The sequence below is a fragment of the Erpetoichthys calabaricus genome, chromosome 5 (genome assembly GCF_900747795.2).
Source record: "Erpetoichthys calabaricus chromosome 5, fErpCal1.3, whole genome shotgun sequence".
Lineage (NCBI taxonomy): Eukaryota > Metazoa > Chordata > Cladistia > Polypteriformes > Polypteridae > Erpetoichthys > Erpetoichthys calabaricus.
In genome coordinates, this window is record NC_041398.2 from 196,036,861 (window position 1) to 196,061,022 (window position 24,162).

General features: G+C 37.6%; 1 protein-coding gene across 1 annotated transcript in view; it reads left to right on the top strand.

Moving 5' to 3' along the window:
* pcsk5b (proprotein convertase subtilisin/kexin type 5b) overlaps positions 1-24,162 on the top strand; it is a 522,800-nt gene that overhangs the window by 493,787 nt on the left and 4,851 nt on the right. The window contains exons 32-36 of the mRNA XM_028802364.2: positions 921-1,154; positions 14,902-15,079; positions 17,604-17,821; positions 19,833-19,933; positions 23,358-23,541. Coding sequence (XP_028658197.2) covers positions 921-1,154; positions 14,902-15,079; positions 17,604-17,821; positions 19,833-19,933; positions 23,358-23,541 — 915 coding nt within the window. The remainder of the gene's footprint in view (positions 1-920; positions 1,155-14,901; positions 15,080-17,603; positions 17,822-19,832; positions 19,934-23,357; positions 23,542-24,162) is intronic.

The following is a 24,162-nucleotide window of genomic DNA, read 5'->3' on the forward strand; positions in this document are numbered from 1 at the left end:
GGGTGTCCCTGGTCGTCTTCCCCCCAGCACTTCCAGGTATGGTGGAAGTGCTGAAGACCAGGGCTCTCCAGGCATCGGGGCGCCCCCTGGCGGTGACCACGGGCCCTATAGGGTTGAGCTTCGAAGCTCTGTTCCCGTGGTCCCCAAAACCACCAGGGCACTCGCCCCCTTGTGGTCTGGAGGAGGCGTAAGCCCCCGTCCGGTCCTTCTGGGCATCCCGGTCGGGTGCCACCCCCAGCCGCTTGCCACAAGTACTATAATGAAACAAGTTAGAAATAAAAAGGAATTTCAACATAAATAACACTTTTTCCTTCCTCAGGCTATTTATTTTCTAGGTAAAGTCAGGACAGTATTTTCTAGGTAACATTCCACCCAAATTAAATGGGATATCGTAAAAGACTCACATATTAAACTTGACAGTATGCCTGTACCAAGCCATTAGAAGTCTCATGGTTTTAAAAGGAAGAAGGGATATATTTAAACATACTGAGCCTACAATGAAGTATTAAACAGCAGAATATATTTCACTTATAGATAGCAAGGTGATGCAATGGCTGGTGACCGGTCCTCATAGTTCTAGGAGACTGGGTTTGGATCCCAGCCTGCTGAAGATCTGCGTGCAGTTTCTACATTCTCTTCGTATCTGTGTAGGAAGTACATTTTCTTTCTTGCATTTGAAGGATTTGCATGCTTACTTAAATGACAATTCTAAATTGGCTTGGCATCTGTAAATGTTGGTGTCCCCTGTAATAAACTAACACAATGATTTGCTGCAGAAACTCTGGTTCATTAAATGAATGGATGGATGGACAGTTCACACGTAATGCCATTCTGTTCAAAAATGCAATCAAATAATTGCACATTTTTGCAAATTCTTGCCCCATTTAAGACTGTTCAACTAATGTTACTTTCTGTTTTAGACTGTGATAAAACATGTCAAACATGCAATGGACCCTATTCTACAAATTGCATAAAATGTCAAGATGGAATGGTGAAAAATGAACACAGTCACTGTGTCAGCCACTGGGATTGTCCTCTGAGCTCGTACCAAGACCAGAATGGAAACTGCAGGAAATGCCACCGATCCTGCCATCTGTGCACAGGACCGACACAACACGAGTGCCTGAGCTGCATTGAAGACTACTTTTTACTTAGTGAGTATATAGTCATATTTTTGTTGGTGGAAATAATACTTTAAGGAATGTGTTTGTTGTTAAATTATTTATCAGGAAAAAGACTGGAAGTAATGCTTTAAGGAATGGGTTTGTTGTTAAATTATTTATCAAGAAAGGACTGTCAAGGATTTTTTAGAAAACCAAGGTCAGGATTTTGCTACTTTGATTTTAAATATGCAGTTCTAGCTATTCATTATTCATAATATTTTATGTAGGTAGTCATATAACAAGGCATTTAAAGCATTCTATTGTGAATGTGTCTTTCTATAAAAAATTAAATGCATCACATACTGTAAAGTTAATATATCAGTTTGAAGGGGATGGAGGAGTTTTCTATATGGGTCATTTTATACAGGCAGAATGGAATCTGTTTTCAACAAAGCAACTAGTTAAAGCAACAGTTTGTATTTAAGGAAGCCTTGTACAGAATTACTCATTAACCTTGAGATACATTATCAGTGTTCCTAAGAACAACAGGATCAGTCCTCCCTGTTCTGTTTAGACTTTCTGATGAAAATATTGAGGACAGACATAGACCACTGCCATGATCAGCAACACAAGGGTCGGACTGATTCTGAGATGTAAATTAAATTAAAGGAGGACATGCTGTTGGTCACATTGCAGAACTAAAGGCAAAGTATGAGTGGTAAGCCTGCATTAACATTTCAAAAGAGTAGCTATGGAAGTGTGGACTTCTCCATAGAAGGTAAAGCATGCAGCTTACAGTGCCCTCTGGAACAGCAGATAAAAGTAAAAATGAAATAAAATACTCATAAAAAGGGAACAAAAATAATTATTAAAACATAAAATGAATATATTAACCAAATATGCACATTGTTATAAAATAAATATGTTATTTATTAATATATGTTATTTAAAAATAAGCAAGCAAGCCGATGAAAAAGTATTTACAATTTATTCATTACATTAGAACAATTTTAATGCTGAACACTTACCTGCATCAGTTTTACACATCTTCCCCCAACCTCTCTACACACTTCCTTTAATGTCATCCTTGCCATCCATATATGCACAGTTTTCACTCCAAAGTCTCTTACAAGGTCAGAGAATGGTGCATAGTGGACACTTTTAGACGACTTGATGTAATGTGGCACAGGCATTGTCACATAATAACTCAATACCTCACACCAGTTGATGTCACCATTTATTGTACTGTACTTCCACTTTGTCACAGAACTTCATTCAACAATGTGTGCTGTTTATTATCCTTCATTTTTCTTGACAGTGTGCAAGGATCAGTGACCGAAAGGCAAGATACCAGAAAGCAAAATATTTTCCAATACTTGTTTCTTTTCCTCTGTGTATGCAGTAAACAAAAATTCAGAGTTGGTCCCAGTGCTAAATAGTGAAGACTGCTACAGCTTAACTCAATTAGCACTAGTATGTCCATACGATACATATATTTATATGCGTATCTAACCTATTTTATTCAAAATTTATATTTTTAAATATACACAGAGCTCTGAGCCTTTCTTATGAGATACGAACTAAAAAGGGGAAAAATTGATCGCTGGAGAAGACAACTACTGTAAATGGATAAAACCAAATATGTTACTAACACACGGAGAATAATAAATCATTATGTTTTGGCCTACCCTTATGCCCTTATGCTAATTAATTCTAATTTCACTTACTTTTGGCAGGTCATATAAACATTTGCAGATATCTTGAAGTGGATTTCAGAGCTCCTAAATTTAATATAACTACAATACTTTTTGAGATATCTAGAATGCATTTCAATATTTCTCAGATACATTTTCAGATGTTCCCAACTGAACCCTCTGCATTTTAGTATGTAAAAAATTGATTCTGAAATCGCTCAAAATCACTTCCTGTAATTTTTTTTTATTTTGTCGAAAGGACTTCCTGACTTAAAATGTATTACCTTAGAAATGGAGTATGTCATTGTGTAATATTTTAATGTATTGAAAATGAAGTGGTATGTACATGTATGAGGAGAGACAATGAATAAGGGGGGAAAGGATGATGAGAATGGAAGTACCTGGGGAAAAGAAAATGAGGAAGGTGAAACCAGAGGTGGATGGATAAAGTAAAAGAAGATCTGAAGGAAAAGGACTTGACTGTTGAGGAGGTGCAGGACTGAGCTGTTTGGTGAAGGTTGATCAAGGACATCAACCCCACATAGAAGTGGGAAAAAATGAAGAGGAAGAAGGAGAATCTATATTGCAATGTTGGGGAACATACTAGAAACATCTCTAACTGTATTTTGAATATCTCAAAAAGACATTTAGATAGCTTGAAATACATGTTTTTTTAAATATATCTTGAAAGGCATTTTCAGTGTTTTGAAATGAAATTAGAGATACTTTGAGAAACATTTTAAAATGTCATGTTAGAAATGGAGGAGAAGGTGATTTCATGATATTGGTAAATTAATTTTGAGATATAAAAATGTATTAGGTATCTGAAGCATAAGTCAAGGCAGAAAACTGGAATGCATTTTAATATATTCTGATTACATCTTGAGGTGTTCTGAAATATCATTAAGACCAATTTGGAATATCGGACATGAATTTCTAGATATCTTATTTTCCACTGCATTTTAAAGTACTATATTATGACTACATTAGAGGGTCAGCTCAAGTTGGATGGTTGGAAGACAAAGTCAGAGTGTCGAGATTGTATTGGTTTGGACATGTGCAGAGGAGAGATGCTAAGTATATTGGGAAAAGGATGTTAAAGATAGAGCTGCCAGGCCAGAGGAAAAGAGGAAAGCCTAAGAGAAGGTTTATGGATGTGGTGAGAGAGGACATGCAGGCGATGGGTTTAACAGAACAAGATGCAGAGGTCAGAAAGATATGGAAGAAAATGATCCGCTGTGGCAACTCCTAACAGGAGCAGCCAAAGAAAAAGAAGATATTAAATACCTTTTTTATGGACCTGAAAACATCTCAAGTGGATTTTGTGATATCTTATCAGGATATCCTTTTGAAAACCAGAAAGTTTACAAAAAGTAATTTTAGGTACCTAAAATTGCATTTTCAGTATGGAGAGTTTCACAAAGTTATTTTAAAATATCTCAAAAAGAACGTGACCTGTCTCAGACTGCACAAGATGTTATTTAAAGATACCTTAAAAAGTATTTCAGATGTCTCAGTGTAACCAGGATGTTATTTATAAGATACTTGAAAATGCATTTAGGATATCTAAAAATAGACATATTATAATACATAAGAAAAAACTAAATTGCATTGAAAGATAAATGGAATTTGACTTGCCATTTTATCTTTTTATATTTTTCATGTTTTCAAGGTAGAGTTTATGGTAATACAGGGGTCTGGATTAACATGGGGCATTCAAATTCAAACTGGAAAACATGGACAAATATTCAAACATGAAGCTTCTGTTCCTATTTCAAAATATCCCACTATACACTAACAAATCTTTTCGAAAAATCCAAACATTCAAAAAGCAACCCTGCAACGCCCAATTTTCCTCACCTCCCACCTATTTCTATTCCAGAAGAGATATTGATCAGTCTTGGGGACTCAGACAGCATTTCTAAAATATATAAAACATTTTAAAGTCCCTTCCTTTTAAAAATCTCAGAGTTCAGTGGGAAAAGGATCTCTTACTCAACATTTTAACATTTCAGAAAAGGAATGGAAGGCAGCCATGCCCAGAATTCACTGTAGCTCCATATGTGCAAAACAATCAATTATTCAACTTAAAATCTTTTATCAAGAACATTTATCTTTAATGGTCTAAAATGTTTCCAGGACAAGACCCAACCAGTGAATGTTGCAATCAAGCTCCAGCCTCACTGAGTCACATGTTTTGGGTGTTTACCAAATTAACATAATTCTGGACAAAAAATCTTTAAATGCCTTTCAGACAGCCTTGGTGTCCCAATCCCTCCTAATCTACTAAAAGCTGTGTTTGGTGGACTCCCAGATGGGCTTAAAATGGAGAAGGACAAACAAACTGTGATTGCCTTTACTTCACTGTTAGCACATAGAGTTGTCTTGCTCAAGTGGAAGAATCCTAACCCACCTCTTTCAAGTCGCTGGGTAACTGATGTTATATACTATTTGAAATTGGAAAAAAATCTAATTGTCACTTAGAGGATCTTTTTTAAAACCTGGCAGGAACTAATTAATAACATTTTAGAATAAGCATTTATATTGGTGGAAAAGACTCTTTTCTCTCTTTACTACTCTGAACAGTTTTGCTCTGGCTATTGGCCTTCCTCTCTTTCATATGGGTGGGAGTTGATTTAAATTCAGTTTTGTTAAGTTGGACTTGATTGAATGGAATGGTATATGCTTTTAATAAATTCAATAAAAGGTCCAAAAAAAGTTATATACTTTGGCCATTGGTATTCTTAAAATAGGCAGAAAGGAAAAAAGATAAGACTAAAAGGTAAGGCTTTGATTATCCCAACACTCACTATATACAGGAGGATCTCAACTAAAAACGGATGTGTTTCATGAATAGTTTAGCTACAGGTTAGTGCTATGTTATTTACAATGAACCCACAATATGAAAGGAAATAGTTTTGATGAATATTAAAAAGAAAATAGTTAGAAATGAATGGGCATTAATATAATAATGGAGGGAAAGAAAACTACTTGATCAAACATTAAAGTAAAAAAGAAAGGTCATAGTTTGCAATGACTTATCAGCAATCAATTAAACATCAGAGTGGTATACTGAAAGAGAAATCAATTAACAATTTGAAAATGAGACTCAAATAAGGATGCCGAGATTCCTTGTTGTGGAAAAGAGAGAAGGGTCAAAAAAAACAAAACACAGGAACACTACATATGCTTTAAGTATCACGTCAGTCACAGAGGTTTCAAATTAATTGAAATATTGTCTAAACACTGAATTATTACAAAGCCAGCACAACAGTCGTTACATTTACATGTGCTTTAATATCTGGGTTATTCACAGAAACCTGGTTTCTGAAATGCCATGTAAAATGGCTTAGAGAAATTAGGCTATTGGTGGTTGAGGAAACAGGTTAACAGAATAGATTTCTCTGAAAATAATCTGGTTATTTGGCCATGTAAACCCTTAACCAGGTCACAGTTAAGGATTTTGTAGTCTGCACATGTTCGATGCACTCTGTTAGCTTTGCACTCGCTTCCATCAGCCTTGTGAAGAAAACTGTGTAAGCGTCCACAGAGATCAATTTCCTGAGGCAAATGCCTGGACAATCGCATTAATCCTTCTCCTGGTTGAAATAATTGGTCTCAACATTTCAGAAATTGCTAGACTTGTGTTGATGAGCTGAACCTACAATACTTAGTTCAGCAGCACAATCTCGACAGCAGCAGGGTAACACATTCAAAGTAAAATGCATTGAGTAGTCTGATTACACTTTAAAGTTACAAGTAACCTAATGCAATACTTAATTTACATTGAAGTAAAAATATTGCACAGCACAGAGTGTCCTGCATGACAATCCAGTAAGATAAACATACTGTATTATTAAAGTTTCAGCTGTTTGCTATAGATATGCTGTGACTGGGTGATGCAGTGGCCAAATTATCAAGGACTGAGGTCTAGGATGTAAAGAGGAGATAGATGTTATTTACTTCACATTACATGAAGTACTAAACATATTTATAAAACACAAGACATTTATCATACTTGGCTGTGTTTTGGGTCAGTTTCATATCTTGGCTTGGTATTTAATAGCAGGTGCTGGCCATTCAAATGTGCAGTTTTTCAGACAAAGGAAGAAAAAGTAATGCAAATGTAACACTTTGTTTATGCATTACATTTTATAATAAGTAACTATATAACATGATTAATTTAGGGCTGCTGTTCAACTAAAACATATAATCATGATCAACAGAACGATTAAAATTTATAATCAAAACTAACTGCATATTCATTGCAATTTATTGTATTTCCTTCAAGAATATTAATAATTTTCTAGAATAGATTTAATAAAACTGGATTAATCCCATGGGGAAATTGAAATACATACAGCAGCAGAAACATAAAAAATAAGAATACAGACTCTCAGGACAGATAATACAGCCAATCAATCAAACATCCATCCATCCATCCATCCATTTTCCAACCCGCTAAATCCGAGCACAGGGTCACGGGGGTCTGCTGGAGCCAATCCCAGCCAACACAGGGCACAAGGCAGGAACCAATCCCGGGCAGGGTGCCAACCCACCGCAGATCAATCAAACAATCAATCGAAAAATAAATAAACTTAACAAGTACATCGGGCGGAAGCATTGAATTGCCTGATAGCAGAGGGCAGAAAAGCACACTGTGGTGGAATCAGGTTGTGGCTAAAAGTTCTTCAAGAGAGCGCCTTATGGGGGGGATTTTTCATGATGGCATCCAATTTTGCCACCGTCTCCTTTTCCACAACACCTTCTAGTGTGTCCAGATTTCCCCCTGGGATGGTGCAGGCTTTCCTGATAAGTTTGTTCAGTCATTGTGCTTCTTTTGTGCTCAGGTTGCTTCTCCAGGAGACTGCAGCATAGAACATCACACTGGCTACTATGGACTATTATTGCTACTGTTTATATAAGGCAGAATTTACTCAGTGATTCATTTTTAATAAAAAAAAAAACAGTTTTAATAGTCACATACCTGTGCATATTAAATTATTTCAGTTAGTTTATTGACCCGTGACCCTGTGTTCGGATTCAGCGGGTTGGAAAATGGATGGATGGATGGATAGTTTATTGAACAGGTTTGTGTAAGAGAACCAATGGCCATGCTATATTACTGGACAACATGTCAAAAGCACTAACAAATACACAAACAATTAAATATTAGAAAAACAAAAACCTAAAATCATTGATCAGCATTTGTGGACAATCAACACTGCTATAGCTCCGGTTGTGCTTAAACTGTGTGGTACACACAAGTCAGCTCTGCAGGTATTACCTGGACAGGAGGAGTCATTGATTAGATTGAAAATATCTATAGATTAGGTTTTTAATAACAAAGGATAGACTGAATAAAACTTGTAAATATTTATCTGGTAGGGTTATTTATTTAGATGTTTTAAGTTGCACGTTGTCATAGAATGTGTCATATATGAATTGTAATATCTTACTCTTCACCACAAATGGGTGGAAATTTTAGCACGATCAATTTGCACTGATTATTGTCTAGTTTTATTGGCTACAGTATAATATAGGCTACTGTAGGTTATAATGTAGGCTGCATTAGGTAACATACAATTAATTAAACAACAACATACAATGTCTGTGTAACAGGAGTGTGAGTGAGGTAGAAGGAATCAAACGATTCCACTTTGTGTTATCTGCACTCTAGCTGCTCAAAAATGTGCTGTGCTGTTTCAGGTCAGATATCTCTCCTAGGACGACCAATAAAAGCTCCACGGCAAACATATTCGCTACCAGGGACAGTGCTGACCCACTGACATTCTGTCTCACACTCAGACCTATACCTCGACAGCCTCTTACTTCTTAAGAGGGGAGACTTGCATTAACAGATTTCATTGTGTGTAGCATCTTGTTCTGGATGTTCCACTATACTACGCAAGGTGACTTCTTTTTCTTTTTTACTGTCAGTATGAGAAGTCAGCATAATGGCAAGGATGACGCTGAAACACAATTTCACGGAGCATCCAGTGCTTGTCTGCAATATTACAGTGACATAGAAATGAAAATCATTCACTCCGCTTGTATAATTGGTCTGATTTTAATTGTCCTCATGTTATTCTCTGCACTTTGAAGAGTTAGTGTATATATGAAACAATGCACACAAAAATATGGGGCAAATTGTGTGCCTTATTTTATGTTCCAATACAGAATGACCCCATATTATAAGGGAGAAGGGATGACTCTACTGGTTTGTGTGGATGAAGACCATTATGAAGAAATAACATAGGGAAACAATCAGGCACCATTAATAGGGATGGATTCATTTGGCACTCTTTCATTAAGCATGAGGCATGGTCAAATTGACCGAATTAAATTAAAACATTTAGGGGCTGTCTTAAAAAATGAAATCAAAGAAATTTTTAATGTATTAATCGCACACGTTAACGGCGATTAATCAACAGCTCTTATTCAGTTACTTTTTTGTAATGAGTAATTTAACTAAGCTACATTCCCCACACTGCTCAGGAGACACAGGCTCCATGTTTGTTTTCAGATTCATGTCTGTTGATGGAGAATCCTTTTCTGCGCAGCTTAATGATGTCAGAGTGTTTTGCCAAGAAAGAACTCCATTGATGGACTCTCGCATGTAAACGTCAGTTTTCAAAAATAACAGGTTTCTGCTTTAACCGAGTGACTTACCTTATCCTGATTCTGTGTATGTAAACGCACTCAGTACATTAATTGCACTCATCTCTGCCAATTATAATGAAACATTATGCACATTGTCTTATAAATGCTGTGCAATGACATAAAAGTTGGGGAAACATGACCGATATGAAAACATACTTTAGCAATGTGTGCATTATTTAAAAGGCATCTTAATATAAAGACACACCCTATTAATATTTGATGTATGATGATGTTTGCGCCACCACCATCTACTCAAAAGCACCATGATGTTCCAACAATGATGGATGGATTAAAAGCCAGAAGTCTGTATGACCATCAGCATCAAGTGACTCCGTGAGAACCCTAAATACAAAGAGGACTGTTTCATTTATGTTAGGTAGAATGCCCAGAGGGGACTGGGTGGTCTCGTGGCCTGGAACCCCTACAGATTTTATTTTTTTCTCCAGCTTTCTGGAGTTTTTTTTTGTTTTTTCTGTCCACCCTGGCCATCGGACCTTACTCCTTTTCTATGTTAACTAATGTTGTCTTATTTTAAATTCTTATTTTGTCTTTTATTTTTATTTTCTTCATTATGTAAAGCACTTTGAGCTACTTTTTGTATGAAAAAGTGCTATATAAATAAATGTTGTTGTTGTTGTTGTTAAAATAAACACAATACATGTGGACAGGCCCAAATAGCTAATATTGAGGTTAAAAAAAAAATAGGAATGCCTTTATGTGGCTTCATATAAAGCTATATAAAAATAGCTGAAGATAGCAGCGTATTTTTATATTAGGTTTATTAGAAAGCGTTCATCTTGAAGACAAAGAAGAAAGGGGTTAACCTTGAAAAACAAAAAAGGGAGCGCGAAGATGTGAAAAAAGAAAGCAAGAATCGAAAATATGAAAAATACATCTATTGAAACCAGAACAAATTAACTTAAACTACATTCTGATACTAGAAAAATAAATATAGAGTTAGATAAATGTCGATAAAAGTTAAATAGGTATAATAAAATATGCATCTATGATATATCATTAATTAAATAAGAACAAATTGATATTAGTGGGCTCCTTTCAAAAGAATGTTAGGGGGGCGCAATTAAAACTGTTATGAAAACTCAGGTCGCAAAAACTTAAAGGTTGAGAAACGCTGTGGTCATTTATGCTTATTAATACTGTTCATGTGATACTTTTAAAAAGTAAAGATAAATGTATACCTTTAAAAAGTAATAAGGAAATCCCCTGTTTACAGTTTGTGTGCCATGACTATGAGAAGTCATTTGGTTCTAAGAGAGACCAAAAAGAGAAAGAAAATATAAGCCAGAAAATGTGTTGCTTTAGTAATAGATTAGTGTATTATATATGCTAATGATGTTTTTTTTTTTATATTATTTAAGTCCTTCTTTTAGGGCGGTGCAGTGGTAGCACTGCTGCCTCGCAGTAAGGAGACCTGGGTTCACTTCCCAGGTCCCCATGTCTGCGTGGGTTTCCTCCGGGTGCTCCGGTTTCCTCCCAGAGTCCAAAGACATGCAGGTTAGGTGGACTGGTGATTCTAAATTGTCCCTAGTGTGTGCTTGGTGTGTGTGAGCCCTGCGATGGGCTGGCACCCTGCCTGGGGTTTGTTTCCTGCCTTGCGCCCTGTGTTGGCTGGGATTGGCTCCTGCAGACCTCCGTGACCCTATAGGATAGGATATAGGATATAGTGGGTTGGATAATGGATGGATGGATGGAAGTCCTTCTTTTACAGTTCCTGTAGTTTAAACATATAAGTATCAGTACTCTGTGTTGTGTCAGGTTTTCAGTCTTCCTCCCAATGAATCTTAGTTGTCCCCCATGGAGTTTTGATTACGATGATAGACATTTCATCACAACATGGTGGTAGACTTCTAGAGGTTTCAAATGGGAGATTCCAGTAAGCAGTCATGTACTGCTGGTACAACACAGTGAAAAACAGAATACCGCCAGTATGTCGTACCAGTGCACACCAGCCCACTTCAAGCAAACCTGTTTATCTCTAATACACTCAATCATTTATAGAGTTATGTGACACTTAATTACTAACCACATTTTTGCAAAGTGTGTTTCTTGCTTATTCCAGAACATAAAAAAAGAAACTGATATTTAACCATAATACTGCTTATCAGGGTGGATTACATTTTTGATAACATGCTGAAGGTATTACTACAATAGGACTATTTTGTATTTCTTTGCTAATTCCTATGTGATAGCCTTCATTTATTTACTTCTATGTGTCTGTAGTGAAACAGGTTTGAGAAGAATTCATACCATCTGGCAGTTTAGGTGTAGTTGGTCAAGAGATGCGGAATTGCTTAGGGGTCTGTTATATTAATGATCTCTGAAATAGCAGATTATAAGACAAGGACAGCTTGCCACAGACCAGATGAGTATCATCTTTCAGGGCACCCTTTAAGAGCTGAACTTTTCCTAATCTCCTGGCCTGCCATAATCTATAACCCAAGAAGAGTTATGCACAGTTTCTGAAAACATACTCAACTATACAAAACTACTACCTACTGCTGTTGTTTTCCTTCTGAGGTGTACATAAAAATGTTGATAATGGTGAATCACCATGCATCAGCAAGTAAAGAGGTCTCTGCCTATTTTGTTGTTTGAAAAACTGTAGCAAGTTTTTACGTTTTAGGCTTATTTTCTTTCAGTTACATTATAGTTATTATTTTGTTTAATTCTGTTAATTTTTTTTGCTGTTGTTTTGCAGCACTATCTTGTTTTTTTTTATTTATTTCTCTTAGTCGCTCCCATATTATTTATTGTGATGGGGTCCATTACCATGCACTATACCAGACTTCAACAATGCATCTGACATCAGGGCATGGAAATTATTTAACATGGAAGAGTGTATTAACTAACATCCAAGGTTTTGAATATAATACAAAACACAAACCTTGCATCATGCCATTTAGTTGGAGTTCATAATCCTATGTAGTTTTAGAAACTTTTGCTTTCAATTTTTTGCCTTGAATTTTGTTTTTGGTGTCTCAGTTTTTCTTCCTTTCATTACAAATCTTGCCCAGTATAACAACTCTTCTTACAGGTGTGTCCTTTATTCCTCTTCTCTGGTGATAAAAACAAGTTTTGTCCTTTTGGACAAGACAGTTCTAGCTTAGTGCCTTAGAGACATCATTTGAATGCATTTTTTGCACTTCTCCATTTAATAATAATATCTTCCTTTTTAAAAAAAATTGGAGAACAGATGCTCTGATATTGAGTCATGTTTAGAATGACTTTGCAGCCTCCCGTAGTTTCTCCTCCTGCGATCACTTTGTACAAGAAATATCCAAAATACAAACTCCTTAGTGGGAATTTTCGTGAGAATATGTTTCCAAGTAATAGTTCCAATTAGCATAATGCAAAGGTAATTTTTATGCTAATTTGCCAAGTTGTTGTGACACCTCACACTTCACACTTGTACAACATTTTAAAAATTAGGTTTGGCAAGGCTGTCATTATCTGATCATATTGCAGCAGCATAAATACAAATCAGTTTTAATGCACTTCATTTTCGTTTTAATTTCAGATGCTAAAAAAAAATCAGCGTAATCTTTAATCTCTATTTATACAGCTTTCATTTCCCTCAAAACTTAAAAAAAAAAACTAAATGAAATGGAAATGTGTTTGTCACACATGGTAATCCACCACAATTTCCAAAACATGTGAATACAACATTTTTCATTACCATTTGACAGTCATCTAACCCTGTTGAATCTGTTATTATACAAGCATAGAATGACAACTAAATGCATTGAGAACATGCCTGTGTTTTACCATTGCTGGTTGAACAGGATGTTTTGTTAGAGGAATCTGTGAGCAATTGACACACCATCTATGGTTTGGTGGCCCACATCCTGCTTACACAGGAACTGAAGCATTGCGCACATCCAAATCTGTTCCTGGGAGAGTCACAGTCAGGGTGGTGATAGAATGGTCCTTACAGATGAGGCTGCAATTGTGACCAGCTGGGCTGGCTCTTTCAGCAGCTGTATAAAGCTGATCCTACAGCTAGGACGTTGGACATCTCTGAGTACATGGTTCTTGAGGCTGATCCCCCAAATAGATGTGAACCACCAGGTCTCACTGAGATTGCACAGCTGGTGAACCAGCTGAGTTTTAGGGAAGGCTGCAGGGATCTGTGGTATCTGGAGTGAACTTCTCCAGGCTGGTGGTAAGGCTCTCCTTCTTGCATTGCAAGCAATCTTTGCTTCCATTTGGTAGACTGGCATCATCCTAACTGACTGGAAAATAACACTTGTCGTCCCAATCTGGAAAGGGAAGAGCAATTGCCTGGGATAACACTGCTCTCAGTGCTGGGTAAGGTCCTTGCTAAGATCATCCTCAATAGGATCCGTGATGACTTGCTCACTTACCAGTGACCAGAGCAGTCTGGTTTTACTCCTAAGAAGTCTAGCATTAACCACATCCTGGCACTGAGGGTTCTTGTGGAGCACAAATGCGAATATCAGCAGAGTATCTTTGCGGCCTTTACTGATTTTCACAAAGCGTTAAACTCAGTTGATCCCAAGCTTCCCTGTGGGACATCTTGAGACATCGCGGGATCCCCCCAAAATTGCTGGATATCTTGCCCAGCCTGTACACTGGTACTGTGAGTGCTGTGCAGGGTGGAGGCAGAACCTCAGCATTTTTCCCAGTTGATTCTAGGATTCATCAGGGGCATGTTCTTGCTCCTACTCTGTTCAATGCTTGCATGGACTGGGTGTTGGGCGGGGTCATGGGGTCTCTCACGATATCTTTGCAAAAGGACAATGGTCCGAGATTTAGAGTCCTGATGCTTCCTGTTTTGCTATATGGTTGCGTGATGTGGACGCTATCCAGTGACCTGAAATGACGATTGGACTCCTTCAGTACTGTGTCTCTTCAGACAATCCTTGGGTAACATTGGTTTGACTTTGTGTTGAATGAGTGGTTGCTCACGGAGTCCCCAATAAGGCACGTTACCTGCATTGTGAGGGAGCGTCAGTTCCAGCACTACAGCCATGTGGCACAATTCCCCGTGGGTGGTCTGGCTCATAGGATCCTCATTGTTGAGGACCCGAGTAGCTGGACCAGGCCAAGGGGACACCCATGTAACACCTGGCTGTAGCAAATAGATCGTCATTTCTGGGAGGTGGGACTGGACTGAGTGTCTGCCTGGGGGGTTGCTAACCAGGATCCCGAGCTGTTTCATCGTGTGGTGGGTGTGGCAATGTGCTGTACCAGTGCACGCCCCCCAACTTGACCTGACCCCAGTTTAAAAAAACAGTAATGACTGGACTAGAAAGGAAAACATACAGTATGTGCAAACCTGCACTTATTTTTTACCATCTACTATATTGTACATGCCATTAATTGCAGCATGCTAATATGAAAGACTGTTTTCTTCAGTTAAAGTGTATAACATTTCTTTGTCATTGCTATACCTGCAGACAAAAGCTGCATCACTCAGTGCCCACGTGGATTTCACAGCGATCCAGACAGACGTCACTGTGTTCCTTGTCACGGCAGCTGTGAGACCTGTAAGGGAAAATACAGTTCTCAGTGCCTCACCTGTAAAGAGGAGCTCTTTAAACAAGGCGGAGAGTGTGTAAAAGAGTGCAAACCTGGGTAAGTTTGAAAGGTGCCTGAAAGAAAGATTTCTTTAGGCATTTCTCCTGGTTTCTGAACGCGATGTATCCATAATATCCAGTGGTAACTGAATTTGAAATAAGAAGGTTAAGAAAATGGCAGGGGGCAGTGTGTGTGGGGGGGGGAATATTCTTTACAATATTAAATTTAAAATGGTGCATCAGAATGTTGGGTGTAAAGAAGCTTTATGCACAGAAATTGGAAGAGGATATCTGAAAATTGGTTCCATGTACTTTGCTAAATTGGTGTTTCCTAAAGTGAGACCAGGGATTAAAGGAGAATTAGTCAATTAAGCAATTGACCATTGTGGTTGTTATGTTTTAGCCAGGGTTCCTTACCTGGCTTAAGTGTTTTGTCTTTTTTCTTCATTTTTTAATTTTAATTATTTATTATGAATATTGCCATTAATAGTGTTATGTCCATTTGTCATTTAGTCAATATGCTTCATTTATTATTGTTTTGTTATGTTTAATAATATTTATGTAGTTTCTTTAAATGTCTTTATGTTCTTTATATGTTTTGTGGTGGTTCCCCAAGAGGCAGGGTCACCTGTCAGTCTCCACTGAGGGACTGCTCCCAGCTCTTTAAAGGCTGATGAGATATGCAGTCCCTCTGCTGTACATTGTATGCGCTCTGGCAAAGGTGGTTTGGTTTCTTCTGAGTATTATGAACTATTATAATTGTTTATTGCTTTTTTATTATTTTTTGCTGTTTTTAAGGACTCTGATTATTGAACTGTAGTTTTGGGGCTCTGTTTGCTGAGGATTACATTTCAGGCAATTCCTTTTTTTTGCCTCTTTCTGCTCTTTTGTTCGTTATTTACAGTCAGTCAGTCATTATCCAACCCGCTATATCCTAACACAGGGTCACGGGGGTCTACTGGAGCTAATCCCAGCCGGCACCGGGCGCAACGCAGAAACAGCCAACCAAAGGGCATCGTTATTTACATTTTTCGTTAATAAATCTTCAATTTCATATAGATTCTTGTGGACTTTTCTCTACCCCCACCAGAGTTTTTATGGTTTCTCCTGCAGAAGAACATTGTGTTTTTTGAGACTCTTTGCTATGCTTTTGTAATTTAAAGCTTCCATTTTGAAGCCTAATCAAGGCCTTAAGCCTCCCATTTTCCTGGGGCCAGATCTATTAGGATTCTGGCCAGTATTTTGTGGATCTTTTTGAAGGCCTCATCTATTTGCAATTTGTGTGCTGCTGCAACACAACAAAGGTGAAATAACAAAGGGGTTAATGACAGTGTGTGAGTTTTTAAATGAAAACAGTGCAGCTCAGGCTTCCTGGGTGTAGTCAGCTGCACAGCCCTCAAATTGTTAATGAGGAAATTGGCTGGTTATGTTTGCACATTAAGGTATGATCACCTAAGTTTCCTCTTTGACATTCTATGGTTTGTTAGGAGGAACACACCTAAAGCCGCAGAGGTTAAAAAGATCCTGAGTAGGATAGAGAGGGGAACAAGAAATTATTCTAGAAGAGTGATAAAGTAAGTCCAGGGTAAAATCAAAGATGAGGAAAGGAAAGAGGAACAGAAGGAAAAAGCAGAGCTAGTGCTGTTGAGAAGAGGCATGGCAGCTGGGGACGAAGACCAGTGACACACTGGGGTTAGGGTCAAGTCCTGCTGAATGCTGCAGAGGAGCAGGAGCAAGCCATCTCGGAGCAGTTGGTCATGAACGCCAAGAGATGGTGGTGAGAGAAGGGAGTGGGGCTTGAAAGGTCCCTGTAGACACTGAGGGATGGTGATGGTAACGCAAACCAGTTAATGATTGATCACGCTTGCTGTAGGGAGTCTCCTGCTGCTCCTGCAGGCCTTGAAGGGTTAGCAGAGGAGGTGAGGTGATGGAAGGAGGACAGAGGCTCATGATTTGTTTTAAATGGACAGATCCTGATTGTGTATTCTAAACTTTGACTTTAACCATTTTTGGATTATTTTGTGACTCATTTTAACCTTAACTAACACTGTCTTTATCAAGAATTTTTGACTCATTATTGAAGTGACTGTACTGCACTTAGTTTTTGAATGCTGCTCTGTTTGGAAGAAAAAGCACAATTCACTTTGCACCTACTCTTGTTGTAATGTGTCTTCATTCACCCTAGTCCATATTGGTTCATGACTATCCATGTCCGGTTGGATGGAAGTAATGCCAGCAGCATTCAAGCTGGGCATCACAATCAATCAGTTTGGCCTCCTCAATAGAAAACTTCAGCTCTTACAGCAAGCACCAGTATACAGTGAAAAGGAATATAAACAAAGTAGATTGTAAGAAAATTAAAATATAAGTTAACTTAGTAGGAATTCGAGAAGAATTCATCAGTAATTAATGGAAATCTTACCTTATTCAAAACTTAAAAGCAATAGCAATTATTATATTTTAGGGATATTTGCTTTAACTCCATACCTCAGAATATTTTCCAGTGAATGTTAGTTTTTTTCACAAAATGCATTTCTGTTTTAAACAAATTTAAAACATTTTGATCTAAATGTATCTTTTAGGTTCTATGCAAATATTTCTTCTGGATCCTGTGCGGTGTGTGACCCAAGCTGTAAAGATTGCACAGGAAGTGAGCATGTGGATTGTATCACCTGCCAGAACAACTTCTACTTACTGGAATACCAGAAGAGGTGCTACCACACCTGCCCAGAAGGTTATTATAAAAACAATGTGGATATGACATGTGTGAGATGTCACCCAACGTGTCAGACCTGTAATGGTAAGTGTAAAACATGTGGTGGTGAAGGGTGTACTTTTAGAAGTTCTACTAATAATGCATTTTCAACAATATGACCACAGCTGGAAGGAGGTCTTGAATGTTAATTCTGGCCGTTACAAGTGTGACATCCACAGTAATTTTTAGCAATCATAGGAAAAAAAACACAAAATGTAGGGAAGTTAATCAGTCCTTTAGTGCAATTCCTGATCAACAGGGACATAGATATTACTAAGTAAGAGTGTCTTTGAGTGGGCAATGGAACTCCTCAAAGTCTAGGAAATCTTACATTTTCCTCCCTTTTAGTTGTCCCTTTTAGTTGTGACTCTTGTTATAACTATAAAACATCTTTTAAAAGAGGTTTAACATAATGATGTGCATTATTGAAGTTTTCAGCTGGTTTTCTAATATTTTAATCAATTTGAAAAATTATCGTTTAAGAGAATAAGCATTTTGTTTAGAATGTAGTGTGATGTGGTGATTTTTATTTTCTTGTATGTATTTAAGTCCTGTAAAATTAAAATTTACTAGGATTTCGACGTTCTAAAATTTCAGGAATTGCAGGTACTTTCACGTTCTTTGTTTTGGTTCTGACTTCAGAATCTATTAGGTTAATTCCATAATTTCTTGCTTCATTTTCTTTTATGCCTAGGCACTCATCTGTCACAGTTACCATCTGTTTCAATTGTTCAGTCAGCAATTTTAGTTTGTATGTCACATTGTCAAACTGGTCATGAATACTATCCATTTTACACTCCTGTTTTTCCATTTTTGCTTGTAACGTTTAACTAAATATTTCATTTCTGTTTAACTCCTCCATTGTTTCACTCAGATCTTTTATTTTTTCAGTTTAAACCCTCCTTCACTTCTTTCATATTCATAACCAGCACAATTTTCATTTTTTTCATTCTCTTTGATTCAGAAGAATTGTGTGGCTCATACCCTGTTGGTATTGGTATTGGACTTGTTAGCAAAAATGATAAGTTGATTTGTACTTTTGTTTTGTATGGTGGATGTGAGGAGTCCATGCTGCTTGCTTGGCTGCTGTGAGATGCAGAAGGCACTAGCCAGGTCCTTTACTCAACAGTATTGCCATTCACCTCAGGGTCTGCGTCAGAGCCTATATCTGTCTCCCCTTGGTTCCTCTTTCTTTGTAATAAACCTAGACACGTCACTCATATTGACTTCCAGGGCATTGTTGAAAAGTGTCAGATCCTCAGCCACAGTCAGTTCTGGACCAGGATCAAGTCATGGTTCAACCTGCAAAAATATGGCAAACACCGGACATACATCTACCACAGACACTAACTCTAGAGGCAGACCAAACTCAGAGCTCAACATGTGTATACCACAGCAGATATGGAGCTGCCTCTAAACCAAACACTAAATATAAGGACTAAAATACAAAGGTTATTATTCAGTCATTTGATAGTTTATGTCTTTTGTTTCAAATGTAATGCTGAGTTATAAAATAGTGAAGTAATATTTTGCAAATGCACTCTCTTTCAATTGTTTCAGCATTGTTATTAACGTTAGGAGTTAAGGTGTAAGGTGTTGGGAGCATTTGGTGAAAAGTAATAATTGATTTTTTATTGCTGATAAGTATTGCATATAAGTCTTGAAATTGGTAACCTTGAGGATATGGAACCTGGAAAAGGGAGGTAGACATCTGTGTTATATTATTTGTTATTAAGTTTTTCCTTTTAAACTTTTTGTAAAGACTTGCATGATTATTTTAATCATGGAGATTTTCAGGTTTGTATGAATACCTTTACATGATTAAAAGTTCAGTTAAGCCTTTTCTCTGCCTCATGAAGAGTTATCCACAGTACCCGTCAAAATGATAGTCATTTCCAAGTTTGGCTTTTCAGTTTGGAATAGAAGATATCCTGTTATGCATGGCAACACTCAAGTTACAATACTAATAATTAGTTTTATTCATTTAGAGGTTGTTGCTTAACTGCTAAAGGTATCGAAGTTTTAGGCAACATGTTTTTATTTTATTTCATTGCAGCTAAAGGCGCACTTGCTTGTTCTGCTTGCTATGATGGTTTTACATTTGTGCAAGGAATCTGTGAGTCCAAATGCCTAGCTGGAGAATATGCAGCTGTTGAGGTAAAGTATGCTGCTGTCATTTTTATTTGTATAATGCAAGTTATGATATGTGGTTCATTCATACTGGTAGTTTGAGGATAAATCATTCCAATAAATAAAATACATTTACAAGGGCTTACTAGATGTTTTGCTTAATTTCTTTGAAATGTATTGTGTTTTAAACATAACAGTGTCTTTAGTTGATGGAGTTAATCTGCCAAAAGAATGTAGAGCTAATTAATCAACTGGTCACAACAACAGTCTGCATTTTCAATGACCCTCCAAAAACCTTATATGTTGGATCTTCCAGCTAGCTGTTAATGAAAGGCAAATTATCCATTGAGAAGATGTTTTGAGATCATTTTAAACAAGATAAATGTGATCGATGAAAGACCTTTAGTTGAATTATGGAATGCTTGACACATCTAGGATTGAGTGTTTTCTATGTATGGCTGAGTTCCACTCCTTTTCTGAGATGCTAATTGAAAGGTCCCTTTTCTATCATTCCCTAGGATTGTTGAAAGGTAAATTCTTTGAAACTTCTTTTATATATTTTTGAAATGCTGTCTGAGTCCTTCATCAAGACTAACCAGTATAGCCTCTCGGATAGATATAGGTGTGAGATGTGGAAAGCTGAGGAGGCTCCTTTTAACAAAATTTCAAATCTGAGGTACAAATGTGTGTAGCTGGAGAGTTAAATTTAGTGCACAATTGTTCATTAGATGTAAATACATAAAGATCTGTAAGTGTCATAGTCTGAAGTTTTTTTAAAAGTCAGTATGAGAAGGCGTTAATTGAGTATAGGAGCATGTGATGATGTGGGTTCTACTCCAATGCTCCCATCTCCTTTTTGGGAGCTCTTGAACCCAACACCGTTGGTAATGTCACCGGATGAGCTGGACAATGAGAACACCAACAAAGCAAGGAGAAAGTTACAAAGTGCAGACAGTGCTTTTATTTGAAAACAGCAAAACCAAAAACAGTGTTCAAAATAAATAGTGCAGTGCCTCTAAAAGTCATTAAATAAATAATGCATTAAAAACCAGTGAAAAGGTGGAGGTCAAAATCCAATGAATAAATCCATAAAAACGAGGTTAAAATACTACAGCTAGAAGCAGTCCTTTAAAACGAAGCTCGGTGCGTTCTACTGGTGGCTCCCTTGCTTCTCCCATCCAGGCTATACACCAGGGGAGTCCTTCTTCACGTCTGGTTGCCTTTTAGTCCCTTACTCCGTCAGACTGAGACTTAGGTTCTTCAACGGCCAGGGCGCTCATGCTGGGGTTCACTCTAAGCCTTTCTGACTCCCGCTGCCTACCGTGGCCTTATGCGGCGAGCCAACCACCTTCTGGGTCACTCCAGGTCCTTGATCGCTCATCTGGAGCGACTGCTTCCTTCATTCCCACCGAGTGTCAGCCAAACACTCTTTCCAGGGGGCTCTCCTTCCAGCTGCCTACAAAATACCAGCAAGTCTGCTCACGATTGCTCACACTCTCTCTATCTCGCACCGGCTCTTTACTTCTCCAGCCATGCCAATCTTCCTCCTCCTAACCTACGTTGACTCCAGTCCTTTTTTCTTTTTCCCTTCCGCACTCCTACTATATATATTGGGGACATGGCACAGGTGTGGCGATTAGCAGCTCCTGGCATCAATTATGCATACGGACGATTTCCCACCTGTGCACTTAAGCAAGGAAACGCCTGCATCACGTAGTGTCCGAGAACTGCTCCGGCCACATTACCATGCCCCTTCTTTAAGCTGTGAGTGCAGCGATTATTTATTTAATTTTTTTCTGAGCCGTGGACCTGCTATACCACAGAGCAACAAATAAAAATCTGCTTTAAAATGTGTCCTGTATTGGTTTCTTATTCTAAGTAATTTATGGACAACTGGATTACTTTTAAATAGTGATAGCTAATACTAATTGGAGCACAAAGCAGGGCATACAAATACAATTTAGAGCAGCATTCCATCAAAGATTTGCTTTTTTCAAATGGTTTCTAACACAAAGGTCCTTTTATTACATATAATCTGTGTTTTCTTGTTTATTTTATTAGCTCATTTTTGCTTAATTTCTGCTGAACCTAGTTTGACTTTCACTTCTAGAAAAATTTTCATGGAAATCCTGTGGTTTAAGGGCTGAATGAGTTCCTTCACATTTGTCTCAAACCAGTCAGTGATATGCAGGATATTTTGCGTAATAACGTCAGTAAAATAAAATAATGAAATACATTACAACAAAGTCATTTTTTTATTTTAAAATGTAAAACTACAATATAATAAAAGCAAAAAATCATAATATATCTTAAAGAAATGCACATTTAGGATGCCTCTTGAATGACTCCCTGCATTACAAAGAAAGATGTATATATTTGCCACTATATAGACTGTACTCTATATTGTACTGTATATTATCAACTAGCCATGTGTGCCCAACTACGTTGCGCGTGTTAAAGTTGTCTGTGAAGGGCTCCCTGTTTAAACGCGGCTGCCAGTCGTGAACTGGGCCCTTCGTCGCACAGCATTATGATTTTTTATAAGGGAAACAAAATTACAAAAGAAAACCCTTGGACATTGATTCGATAGGAACGACCTACTCGGAATCACTGTCCGAATAGTAATTATGTGGTGGTGTAGGAGCATTTCTGCTTCTCTCCGTTCACAGTCCGTCTCATTTTCATGACGCTGTCGTTTCCTCTCACGATCTCTTCTCAACCTTTCTCCAATCTCGCAGGTTGCTTTGTGGCAATCCAAAGAGTAAGGCAATATACACGGAGCAATGGTTATAAAAGGGGGACACATAGGTATCCAGGCTCTTTAAAGCATAAATAGGGATCACTTCACTGACATGTGAGCAAGCCACGGTACAACTGTGAGACGCGCAGCACTCGCCGGCTACAACGTAACAATAATAATTTCCGGAACGTGCTGTTACGTTGTCATTCATTTTACTCACTGTCTTTCTTTCATTCATATGTTACGTAGGCACGTACCTTTTATCTTCGGCATTTTCATTCTCTAACCAGGCCTCAGGAGCTAACCAGCGTAACACTGTCCACCACCCCTTTCGTTATTCCGGCACATTGTTGACATCCGTGAGTAACAACAATGTACTAAACTGGAAGGTGGTCTACGCATGCGTGGAATTCGCGGACAAAGATCAAGATCCAAATGAAGATTATATATAAAGATTAGTTAATTTAAAGCACAACAATTTATTTAGTTTGAATGTCTGTGTTTTGAGGTGTGACTGGAGTACTACAGTCTTCAGTAGTATAAGCCTGGAGGAGATTCTTAATGCAATGCCTATGTTTTAGCTGTCTCTCTACTGCCATCTAGTGCTTCTTCTTCTAATTCATTCGCAGACAAACAAAGATCAAGATCCAAATGAAGATTATATATAGAGATATTAAAAACTTTCATTTATTCTTGCCTGTTTGTCACCAGGAGCCTGAATTGCTATGTGTCCAATGTCATGAAAGCTGCATTGAATGCAAAGGAGATGGACCAAACAACTGCACCGTATGCCCTCCAAGCACCTTGATTTCTCTTGAGGAACACCGCTGTCTGCATTGCTGCGCTTCAGATGTGCAGGAGCTTGAGGACTGCTGTAACTGCAGTGAGACACAAGGTAGCACCGCACAAAGGAGGTTTTTGTGTCCTTCACTAATTCACTAATCCAGTAAAAAAAAAGAAAGCAATGGATAAGCTCTTCCCCACCCAGTCTTATGTAAATGAAGGTTTGAAATGAAAAAAAAAACCAAAACATTATTTTAGACAAAAAAATGCAAAATATTTTTTAAATAAATAGTTAAACTTGAACAGAGTTATGAATTACACATATAATTGTTTTAAATATTATTGCTTTCAAAAAGCAGTCACTTGGTGTTTTTTCTTATAATCCTCTGAAGGTGTTTCATGTTGGAATGACTAACAGATTTCTGTTAACATGGTCTCATTCCTCTTTCCACTATCATTTTCTCTCCATTTGAGTAATGTCCTCTCCCCGTGTTCATCAGAGACAATTTTCAAGTTCTTGTTTGGAAAAAATCCAAATGAGTGTAGGAGATTGAGTTTTTTAAGACATGTTGCACCCAAGTGCTAGGTAGGAAGAGAGAAGCTCCTTGGCTAGTTCCTTGTAGTTTTCCACCGTTATATTCCCTAAATTTATTTTTTAATTATTATTAAATAAAGAGCATGTACTTTTTTATGGTTTGCTTACCAATTACGTGGTCAAGGCAATGGATATATA